Source organism: Papaver somniferum, chromosome 5 (genome assembly GCF_003573695.1).
Source record: "Papaver somniferum cultivar HN1 chromosome 5, ASM357369v1, whole genome shotgun sequence".
Classification (NCBI taxonomy): domain Eukaryota; kingdom Viridiplantae; phylum Streptophyta; class Magnoliopsida; order Ranunculales; family Papaveraceae; genus Papaver; species Papaver somniferum.
The window spans coordinates 168,216,906-168,228,332 of NC_039362.1; the positions used below are offsets into that span (position 1 = coordinate 168,216,906).

The window sequence follows — 11,427 nt, forward strand, 5'->3', positions numbered from 1 at the left end:
TAACTATCCTACTGATGACCTTTCCATTTTGGAGAAACATAATTTAGACCTTTCCATTTTGGAGAAACATAATTTAGACCTTTCCATTTTGGGTTATTGTAAACAATAAACAAACCCATATACGCTTCTGTTGAGTTTGATTTGAAAAGACAACACATGAGTGGATTCTTTACCCTGAGACCCACCACCATCCTTGGATAAAACTAAAAACACGTTCCCTTGAAACAGACTAAACTACTGTTGCATGAGACGAAGATTGTTTGAATTTTCTTTTACATAGAAGTGATCTTTAATAATGAAAGGCTTGTGAAAGGAGGAAGTGGGGTGGGACTTGGATACAAAATGATTCTTGTGTTGCACAACACAATGTTGGTTATAAATCTATCCATAAAACAACAATACAAAGATGCAAACCTCCACCTCACAAGAGATGCAAACCTCCACTTGACAAGCATTTCTTTGCGTCACTTCAGTTATATCCCTAATCTGCGGCACCAATTCCATCTACAACTGCCATTATTTCATTTGAATTTTCAAATACTGCTCCACACAACCCATTTGATTACCAACAGCAGTAAACAACTCTCCTTGTTTATCTCAATCTTTGCAGCTCAAGAACACCTCCAATTTCTTCATACATTCTCGATTTGGACCTTCATTCTTTCCTTCGGCCGCAGAACATCATCATCTTCTCTATCAACCGAATCCAAATCAACCCATTCTTAACCACATCTGTTGCCGTCTTCCAATCCTTCACAAACCCATAAATCACAAAACCCGTGATCTTCTTTCTTCTCTCAATTTGACAGCAGCACAAAACCCATCTCAATTCTATTATCCGGCAGCGATTTATCGTCTCTTGCTTTAATAGGAACAACCGAAACCCATTCTATCTCTGAACTTCGAAATCCAACTGCTAGCCATCACAGATTCATCTCTTTTCCGTCAAAATATCTTCTCGAACCCTAAATCACCCAATACCAATCGAATTTCCATATCGACTATTGTTGTTTCCGGTGAAGAGACCCCCAAATCAATTGGTTATTGTTGTTGAAAGAAGTTCACAGAGGCGTTGTTGTTGTAAAGAATTGATCTATCAGTGATGTCATCTGCTATTCCATAAGCTGAATCCACATATCGATCTCGCCTCATAATTCAGGTGGAAAACAAGTGAAGGAGAATAGGCTTAGGGCATGTTCTTTCCGTTGAATTTTGTGTGATATTGGGAATCGAAGTTCCAAGATCTAGAAAGCTAAAAACGAAAAAAAAAACTCGCCAAATCACAAGGAAACTACGAGATATAAAAACCTTGAGATAATAAGCTCATGAAATCAAAGTTCTTCCGTCGAATCGGTAAACATCAGCTGCTCTCAATTCCTGTGCTCAAAGTTTTCAAAGAAATAATCAGAAACCAAAAACTACGAATGAAGAAGAAATAAAAGGAAAATTATAATTTTAAGAAATATGGGCGTGTGAGAAAGTTATTCTCCAAAAATGGATACGTGCCTGAAGTTTTTTAGACGTGGGTTTGACAGTGTTCAAAATCTGAAAAATGGGTGTGGTAGTAGTTTTCACTTTGACGTATCGGTTGGGTTTTTGTCAGCCGTTCGTGGACCCACTGTTAATCATTTTCCTTGTATTGCCCAAGCCCATTTGCTATCTAAAGTCTTTAAAAGCCATTTTATTACCCTAGGCTCCCATACTTTCCAAACTCCAACGATCAAAAACGCCAGATTTCAAAATTCAAATATCTTATCTTCTCTCTCTAGGATTAACGGAAGCAGAAGGAAACAGGAAGAGAGATATCGCAGCCATGGAAGGAATCAGTACCTTAGATCCAGAGACAGCGTTTCTACTTTCCAATAAAACAACTGGGAACGAATGGGAACTTTTCAAAGAAAACGTTAGACCTATGAAAAGAGGACGAAATGTTAATGTTTTAAACGAAGCACTCAAATCACAAACTGATAATCACCTCAAAAAATCTCTCATTGAGGAAAGAAGGTAATATTCTTCGATCTGCCCGATACTAGTTATTTGTAAGAATTTGCATATTTTCATTGCTGTCAGCTGGATGTAACGGCAATTTTTAATTTGTTTTCGTTTCATTGTCTTTTGGGGGAATTTAGGAGACTTATTACGGCAATTGATGAATATAAAGGAGATGATCCTCTTAAACCTTGGATCGAGTAAGTACCTATCTTCATTCCTTTCCTTGGCTTATTTCTTGATTTTAAATTAGGGTTTTTCATTAGTTTCAGTTTTAAATTTTATTTTAATTTTTCTGTAGATTTGGAAATTTTAGGGGATTTTGGGTTTAGCGGTGGAGGCAGTTCTTTAGGGATTTTGAATTAGTTTGAAAAGATTGTATTTTTCATTTGTTGGAATTACTTATTATTTATTAACCGCTGGGATTCTTGAATTTTAGTGTCATGGTCAGTTTGGATTGAATCCACATGCTCATGGGTATGATATAGAAAGTCTAAATTAGTGACTCCAAGAAACCTGTAGACAAAAAGAGACTGCTGTTTTGGTTTTTATTTGTTGATTCTTCAGTGTATTAGACTCTTCTTAGCAGAAGTAGAAATTTGGCAGAATATCTTAGAATTTTCCATTTTATTTCTTCAATTTATGTCAATTATGTAGAGTATAGACCAGCACTAATATTAAGTTATTAACCCTATGTGATATATGAAGGTGCATCAAATGGGTCCAAGAGTCCTTTCCCACCGGTGGAGACTGTTCGGGATTGGTTGTGATTTATGAACAATGTGTACGCGCTTTTTGGAATTCGGAGCAGTACAAGGAGGACCGCCGTTACCTCAAAGTGTGGTTGGAATATGTAAGTTCACCCATTATCATTGTTTTACTTTACTTTAACTTTGAAGCATATTGAAAATTTCCACAAGATCATTACTTGAGTTATATACGTTGGGTTTTCAGGCAGAGAATTGTGCTGATGCTGAGGTCATATACAAGTTTCTTCAATCAAACGGGATAGGTCAATCACATTCGGCATATTACATTTCATATGGTTTATATTTGGAGTCGAAAAATAAGCTGAAAACTGCAAATGAAATATTCAACCTTGGCATGGAGAGGTAATGCAACCCTTTTATTCCATTTGGTTTATATATGTTAATTCATTTTGTTAGTAATGTAATGCTTTTTGTAAATTATTAGCCACTTTAATTTGGTATAAGGGAGCCTATGGTTATATAACTTATATTAGTGAATATTCGTACAGCACAACCATCCTCCGTATCTCGTTTTCTTTTCATTCCTCTATATCTTGCATTCTTGCATCTGTTTATTTAATTTGCTTTTATATGTTTGTCTCTTGTGTTTTAAACTGTTAACTAACGAAGAACTTTACATCTCTCAGGAAAGCACAGCCAATAGAGAAAATGGAAGCATCTTTCAGGAAGTTTTTTACTCGCTCCATGAGAAGACCTCAAGCTCCTGTAGTACGTTTCTAAAGGCAATGATTGATTTTTTGTTCTTTCTACTTGTTCATTGTTATTTATTGTTTTCTGTATTTTAAAATGTAGGAGGAGCCAGAAGATAGTCATTTACCTCACAGAAGCTTTGGAACTGTCTTGACTACAGGAGAAGCCAGTAAGTCGTACTTGTTTGTTTTCGCTTGATGTCAATAAGTCTACTTTATACTTTTAGTTTTTCACATTCCATTAAAGTTCTCACCTTGATGTATTTGCCTAATTTAAATATTGCAGGAAGACAGTTGAAGCAGAAAACTGACCTTGCTAACAAAAAGCTGAAGCTAGATAGGTGAGAAATTTTGATTGTGCAAGATCAGGGTCGAGTGTGGTATTGGGGCGTGTATGTAGACTTGCGTGGCATGCCCCATATTCTTGACTTTATGCTACCAAATTATTATATGGATAGTGACTATGCAACTATTCATTATTAAGCTAATCATTTATTGGTTGTTCTGCATGGAAATTGCTGAATTTCTACAACACAGGGAGATTGATTGTCTGTCAGTTGTACTCATTCCTGCTTCTTGCTCAATCTTGACTGTTGTTCAGGGAATCAGTTGTTTTATACCATGATGTTATGGCATCGTGTTATTCAAACTCTATTTGATTGTATGGAAGTCAGAATATGAGAATATGTGTATTTCCTACATAGTCCAATTCGCTTATTGTACACTCACTTCCTTATGTTTAACGTTGTTGACAATTTCATTTCTGCAGGTGTCCTTCAACGATTTCCATTTACAAAGATACAAATGAGAGTGCTGCCCCAAGTCATCAACCAGAAATATTGAAGAATGACAAGAAAGTATTCTCTCTGGGAACTCGTTCGGAGCGAAATAAGGAGAATTCTGCAATACCTGCTAAGTGGACCTTAACTAAGGTTAAGCCTAAACCTTAAATCATGCTTTCATTGTCACCGTATATTTATAATTTAACTGTCTTCAAACCAATGAACCAATGAAAACTCATGGTAGTCCATTTGTTCTATCAGATTCCGCAAAGACCTGTATCTAGAGCTGTACCAGCAGCTAGCGCTTGTATTCAGGTGTTCGTTGACGAAGAATGTGCAGAGTAAGCCCCAATGAACTTAACCTTGCAGATAATTTTTGCACTTTTAAGTTACTTGTAAAGTTAGGAGAAAATACTGCAAATGGATGGAAGTGACTGTGAGCTGTAAACATTTTCAGTTTTTGGTTTAAGCCTCTGCCAGTCATGTTACACCCTATAATAAGCATACTGGTGAATTTTATTTTCCTTTCTTCTTGTTAATCAGATCAGCGAAAGCCGCCAAAGATGAAAAGTCTTCGCTCAAGCAACTTAGGAGAGTGGATGGTGCTGAACTTAAGAAGTAAGCTTAATGCCATATTTTTGTTATCCCGTTATAAAAATCTTAAGTTGTGACTTATAACGCTTCTGTGGTGTAATGTGCAGGGAGTCAGAGTTGCTGAAGGCAAACCCATTACGCAATTTTCCGGCACACAGTCTTCCTAGATAGAGAATAATAGTACCAGAACAACAATAGTTTCAACCATTATGTGTTGTATTGTATCTCATTTTGCATTGATCGGCTTTTTCCTCTAAAGCATGATCTTGCATTGACCTTTTTTTTTTATCTGTTTGTTTGGTTGATTTTCAAGAAAGACTTGCGGGTTTATTTGCTGAGAGCCCCGTTGTTGTATTTTACAGTATTAAACTTGTTATTGATAAAAAGCTTGCTGACAGAATTATCAGCAACTTTTTCTTCTTCTTGATTCATAAAAAAGACTTGTTTATTTTTTCTATTCTTTGGTTTGAAAGCTCATGTACTCAACCAGCATTGCATTAGTAAACTGGTCATTTTCTGAACCTCACAGTTCTCAATTGATGGGAGTAAGAAAAGTGTAACTATAAGTTGGGACTAGTATTAAGTGTAACTCACCGCACCTCCTTATGCAAGTTCGGCTCTATTCAGTGTTTGCTATAAGGCACCACACAAGTGCCATTTGTCAGACCACTTTAACCGACCAAGAGAGCTCGCAAAAATATTCACCTCTCAAACCCTCGCCCTCCTCACGTGTTCATTTCCTTCCCTTGGGAGATTTCGTAAACGGTAACTCAATCCACTGAAATTCTGTAAGTTTATGTTTAATTTTCGATTTTTGTTTTTGTTTTTGTTGTTGTTGTAGAATTAGGGTTTTTACGATGCATGTGATAATACATTGATAAATTAGATTTAGATCCTCTTCAGTTTCTCAACGTATACCTTACAAAATAAGGTTTTTGTCTCTCTTCGAAATACCTGTAAAACGATTTTCTCCCTTGTTTATTAGTATTATCTTTTTAGCTGCAAATCTGAAGGACTTCAATTGTTATACTTCAACTAAGCCATAATCGGTGAAATTAGGTTTTAATTCAATATTGTAATTTGGTTTCTTATATTTTGTTTTGTAATTGGTTAGGGATTTCAGAGTTTTCATATTCAATTGTTAAATGTTACAGGTGAAATTGGGTTCTTTGAAACTCCTAATATTGTTTGTTTGTGTTAATGGCGGAACACTTAGCGTCGATATTTGGAACTGAGAAGGACAGGGTGAACTGTCCATTTTATTTCAAGATTGGAGCATGTCGTCATGGTGATCGATGTTCTAGACTTCACAATCGTCCTACTATCTCACCTACTCTTTTACTATCCAATATGTATCAGAGGCCTGATATGATCACTCCTGGTGTTGATCCACAAGGACAGTCAATTGACCCTCGAAAGATTCAAGAACATTTTGAGGATTTTTATGAGGATATATTTGAGGAACTGAACAAATTTGGGGAGCTTGAAAGTCTTAATATTTGTGATAACCTTGCTGATCACATGGTCGGGAATGTATATGTGCAATTCAAGGAGGAAGATCAAGCTGCTGCTGCTTTGAAAGCGTTGCAGGGGCGCTTTTACTCTGGGCGGCCGATCATTGCTGACTTTTCCCCTGTCACAGATTTTCGTGAGGCGACTTGTAGGCAGTTTGAAGAGAACAGCTGTAATCGGGGTGGGTATTGTAATTTTATGCATGTGAAGCAAATCGGGAGAGAATTGAGGAGGAAACTATATGGAAGGTATCGTCGATCATATGTTAGTCGAAGTCGGAGTAGAAGCAGGAGTTTGAGTCCTCCACGCCACAGGCGGAGTGGGGATAGGCATAGTGTTGAATACCGTGATCGTGGAGACTATCGTGGTAGTGGGAGACGCAATGGAGATAGGCCTGGAAGGTATGATAGTGATGGAGGTGGCAGACGAAGGCATGGGAGTCCAAGGCGAAATAGGAGTCCTGTTCGAGGTAGTCCTGTTAGAGAAGGAAGTGAGGAAAGGAGAGCGAGGATTGAACAATGGAATAGGGAAAGAGATGAAAAATGATGATTTCGTGGAGTTAGGTGGTTGCTGTTTCCCCTTTAAAAGTAATCTACAAGGTTGGAATTCCTTTTAACATTTGTTTTCGTCGATGGTAATGAATTTTGCATCAAACGTTATGGTTATGCTTTATGAACCTTGAAATCATGGTATCTAGTAACTAATGAATGAAGATTTGAGTTGAAACCATGGTATCTAGTAACTAATGAATGAAGATTTGAGTAGTTGATAGCTGTTTCAGTGGTTGTCTATTTACTTTGTCCTGGTGAAAGAAGATTATGTCGTTAGTTTAAGTGTCTGATGTTTTTGTTGCTGCAGTCCTGCCTTATTCTGTTTTGCTTTCTATACCTTCTAGGATTACTGATAATGTATGGCAATTTCTCCTTTTATGACAGTTCATCATCAGTTCTTGATATCACTTAGGAAGTGTATGCAGCAAATTTGTTGTTGGAGTTTCTGATAAAAGTTTTCGTATCTTTTTAGCTAAGAAGATTGCATGATTTGCTGAGTTGATATGAACTTTGTCAAGTGGACGGCCATCCAGTCAAAAGCACGGATGAACTGTGCAATTTTGAGGTATTTTAGTTTGTGAGTTCGTAATATTGGCTATGAGAACACATACCATACATAATAAGATTCAAACACCATGTTGGTGAAGGTCAGTTCATTTTTAGGAGTAGTAGTTTTGCTTTCACCCCTAGCCAGTCAAACTTGAGCAAGAAAATACAGGGTTGCCCACCATTAGTAATGAAGTTGTGTTGGACATGAGCCTTCATACACTAAATAGAACTGTAGGTCGAGACCTGTTATTGATAAATAAAGATCAGAAGACGCAAGATTCTTGGTACCGCAAGTACAGACTCTTCTTACCCTACAATTTGAATTGGCAACCGAGTCAAATTAGTCTTTACATTGAATCATACTGAGTTATTTGCCGGGCAACGGCTGACGAACACATATGAGTAACAGCGCACATATAAGGCCTGACAGTTCAGGCATATGAGTAACAGCATATGATTAAGGGCCCAAGGATTCCACAAAGAACGACCATCCGGGGATGCTGTGGGGGTACTCTCCATGACCTAAAAGTTCTCCATTTAAAGTTAAGAACCCTGAGAATTCGCAAAGAAATTAGCAGGGATTGTGCGACTTGTTGAAAGTCCTATAGCAGTGCCAAGAGCATCTGCTACTGAAACTTGCTCGAGTAAGATTATGGCACCAGAAACCAATATGTCGCCACTCAATTTGATGTTTGCTTTTAAAATCTAGTTATTTTTGTAAAATCTTTATGAGAGGACGAAATTTTCATATTCCTCTTTTAATTATGAATGAGGGAGAAGGACTCGTTTGTTGAACAATCACTCACTTTTTCTTTTCTTTTCTTTTTGAAGCTTTTTTTGGTGTTATTCTTGTCCAAGCAAATAAAAATCACAGTCAATCTACTGATACCAGTTTAATCAGGGTTTTAGAGGAAGAACAAAAAGTCATTGGAGAAGTAAAAGATATTCTCTGTTACTTTTTATTATACTCATAGGATAGGAGAAAAAAAAGTTTTATCAGGGTTTTTTAAAGTATTTTTCTGAACTGAATTTCCGCTGAACAGTTCACCGTTGACTGGGATCTTTCACCGTTGCACATATTGTGTTGCATCATCTTAAACCAAGACAGTTCCAAGTTCATTTCACTGCTAAAAATTTCAGGTAAAACATCTTGCGATTTGATTGCCACTTTGAACTGCAAAATCATTTGAAAAACTGAGATCTGACACTCCATGTAAGGAGCTACTCCATCCTGTCCTGCATAAAATCCTAGCAATCCAAAAAAGTTGTCCTAAAGGACTTTTGAACTAGCAAGATTTTGGTTCATCCACGCTAATTACCAAGTTCCAAGCACATTAAGGAGACGAGATTTATGATCATTTACTTTATTTTCGATTGTGGATCCACTTTTAACTCCGTCTACTGCTCCTCAAGTCTTGCTTCCTACGCAGGCATTCCTGCACATATGAAATCATTTAGCCGTTCACACTAGCACACCAACAAGATAAAAGATCTCCATGCCTCAAAAACAATATTATAACAGAATCGCATTTAATCAAGTAAGAAAAATAATAAACAGAAGCAAAATCTAGGTACAGATAAGACATGGAGAGAAATGAAGAAGAAGAAGATAAGATACTTTAATTGAATGAATTATGGAGATGATAAGACAAAGCATGCATGTCACGTTGATTATAATATTGTTACCTCAATTTAATGCTTTCAACAACTGCATATTTCTCGTTCTCTCTTCTCACATTGTTCTTCTGACTTTTTATTTGTGCATAATTGAAGAAGAGGCTCAAGCTTCACAGTTCAGAATCTCCTCAAGTCCACTTCAGAGCCTTGTTACGTACTCTGTTATAAGTTTCAGTTCCAATCTGTCACTGGGTTCTGAATTCCTGATCAGAGTTAAGAAATTGAGTGAAAGGGACAAAAACAACTTCTTTTTAGGAATTAAACGTCAATGGAGCATGAAGCAAATCAGAAATCTTCTTCACCACCACCCATTTCTATTATTTCAAGACTGGATCGCCTTGATCGAGTGGTAAATGAACATCTTCTATGTCTTTGTGGTTCGCTTACTTACCAATTCATAAGCTTGCTTTGAGCACTATTGAATATTAACTATTGGTTCCATTGGTTAAGGCTGGTTTATTTATGAGGTGGGGATTATTTTGCAGGTACACTATATGGAAGAGAAGCATAGTATGTCACAAAGGGAGTTCTCGACAGCAAAGGATTTTGACTATAACCGAGTAAAGCCTCTCGCTACTGCACTTGATGAGATTCGTGTCAAAGGCACCTTAGTGGAACGAATATCCATGCTGGAGAGTTCTGTTTTACAGGTATATCTCAATCACACTCGAACAAAACCAAAATATGGTTTAAGATGTGTGGCTTATTATAGCTCTCCCTTTCTTTATTTGTAACTCAACCTCTTATCAGCTAGTAAGCATTGAAATGGAGGAAGGTGCTTATTCAAGTTCAAGTTCTTCTACATTTGCGGTACCCGAAAACGCTGATCTTGAAAGTTTTCCTACTAAACAAGGCAGAGCCAAATTTATTAGTTTTGTTAATCAAAAAGACGATTACGCTACGCCTTCGGTGAGTTTCAGACTTTCAACAGATCATTAAAGAGTTAATAGTAGGAAGGAATGAAAATCTTTTTTGAGTTATAATTAGGGTCCTAAATTTGACCTTAAGCATAATAATAGAACGTCTAAGAAATCCGTCCTTGTCATATTGCAGGAGAGCAGCCTTGAAGAAGAACACAACATGATAAGTAATAAGCCCCGGAGCAAAAGAAAAGGGAGATCACCATCACTGATGATGAGTAGTCTTCGTTATCGCGGGAAATGGTTGGGATGCTTTCACACGCCAACTCACTGAATCCGCAGTGGTGAGCATAATGAATCTTCTTGTTGGTATGATCAATCAATTCTCCACGAGAATAGAAAACAAATTAGAAGTTTCAAGCTTCTGATATCAAAAGAAAAAATTGTATACGTCCAGTATTTGATATTTGAAATAGCTTTTGATGGGGTCAAAAAAACCAACCAGGATTAGTTCAATTAGGCAGTGATGGAAGAATTTTCCGGGAGCCGCAAATGTATGGAGTGGCAATTGGTATATCCTTCCAAGGTCGATGAGCATTTTCCACTCTACATAGCTTTCAATAAAAATACTAAAATTTTCATTCCAAATTTGCGTTTAATGAAATAATAAATTAACTGGTAACTTTGTGGATGAATTAACTAGCCAGAGAAACTTCGTTACACTTAACATTATTATGGTTCATTGTTTTCTTTCTTTCTTATCTGTAATAAATAGCAGTCTTATTTTTTGTTCTTGTAAGTAAGACAATTACTGCAAGTAATTGCAACCTCCGTTAAAACAGTTCTTCAAGAACATTCATCTCTGTGTTTTGTTAAACATCAATTATGGTATCATGAGGCCAGAGATCCTCAATTCCGCATCTCTGATTTTCTAAAACCAAATCTCATTTCCGTTTCATCTTTTCTTTAATCTTTCATTCTCTTCAATGGCGTTAAATCAATACACAGCTCAAATTTCAACAATTCCATTAAATCAAATAACTGGTATCACTAGTTTCAAACTTAAAGAAGACAACTTCATCACCTGGAAGAATCTACTTCTACCATTGCTGAAGAGATACAAGGTTTTAGGTTTTATTGATGGTTCAATCACTTGTCCTCCAAAGTACCTCAATCAGGAAGATCTCGATGCAGGTAATATTAACCCTAACTATACTGCTTGGATTGATGATGACAACACTTTGATTCTCTGGATTCAATCCTCTATTTCGAATTCAGTTATTCCCTATGTTGTTGGTGATGAATCTTCTAGAGAACTTTGGCACAATATAAATTCAAGATTTGCAAGAACCTCAACAACACATTCAATTCAATTACGTACTAAGTTACAATCATTACGACTTAGATCTGGCACTATTACTCAGTTTTTAGGAGAAATAAAGAAGTTAACAGAT

The 11,427-nt window shown here is 36.7% G+C and overlaps 2 protein-coding genes across 7 annotated transcripts; both read left to right on the forward strand.

The window, feature by feature from the left end:
* The first annotated feature begins 1,720 nt into the window (after nucleotides 1-1,720).
* LOC113278100 (mitotic spindle checkpoint protein BUBR1-like) lies at nucleotides 1,721-5,178 on the forward strand. Its single transcript, XM_026527029.1, has 11 exons — nucleotides 1,721-2,004; nucleotides 2,130-2,189; nucleotides 2,698-2,842; nucleotides 2,944-3,101; nucleotides 3,386-3,467; nucleotides 3,552-3,618; nucleotides 3,735-3,789; nucleotides 4,218-4,380; nucleotides 4,492-4,571; nucleotides 4,774-4,848; nucleotides 4,932-5,178. Exons 1-11 carry the CDS (start codon nucleotides 1,814-1,816, stop codon nucleotides 4,993-4,995), a joined length of 1,140 nt encoding a protein of 379 aa, XP_026382814.1. The 5' UTR covers nucleotides 1,721-1,813; the 3' UTR covers nucleotides 4,996-5,178.
* A 272-nt stretch (nucleotides 5,179-5,450) lies between these two features.
* LOC113283571 (splicing factor U2af small subunit B-like) lies at nucleotides 5,451-10,740 on the forward strand. 6 transcript variants are annotated; one of them, XR_003327522.1, is made up of 7 exons: nucleotides 5,451-5,589; nucleotides 5,979-6,935; nucleotides 7,360-7,452; nucleotides 9,210-9,462; nucleotides 9,599-9,763; nucleotides 9,864-10,022; nucleotides 10,167-10,712. XR_003327522.1 is itself a non-coding variant. In XM_026532888.1 (5 exons), exons 2-5 carry the CDS (start codon nucleotides 9,382-9,384, stop codon nucleotides 10,305-10,307), a joined length of 546 nt encoding a protein of 181 aa, XP_026388673.1. In that variant the 5' UTR covers nucleotides 8,480-8,576; nucleotides 9,210-9,381; the 3' UTR covers nucleotides 10,308-10,740. The 6 variants fall into 6 exon arrangements, 2 of the variants coding, with proteins under 2 accessions (XP_026388672.1, XP_026388673.1); XR_003327519.1 differs by having other exon boundaries at nucleotides 5,483-5,612; nucleotides 10,167-10,711; XR_003327520.1 differs by having other exon boundaries at nucleotides 5,483-5,612; nucleotides 9,213-9,462; nucleotides 10,167-10,710.
* Nucleotides 10,741-11,427: the final 687 nt, after the last annotated feature.

Coding starts and splice junctions, on each gene's coding strand:
- LOC113278100 (XM_026527029.1), top strand. CDS start 1,814: ATGGAAGGAATCAGTACCTTAGATCCAGAGACAGCGTTTCTACTTTCC. Junction 2,005..2,129: donor TCTCTCATTGAGGAAAGAAG/GTAATATTCTTC, acceptor GGGGGAATTTAG/GAGACTTATTACGGCAATTG. Junction 4,849..4,931: donor GATGGTGCTGAACTTAAGAA/GTAAGCTTAATG, acceptor TGTAATGTGCAG/GGAGTCAGAGTTGCTGAAGG.
- LOC113283571 (XM_026532887.1), top strand. CDS start 6,025: ATGGCGGAACACTTAGCGTCGATATTTGGAACTGAGAAGGACAGGGTG.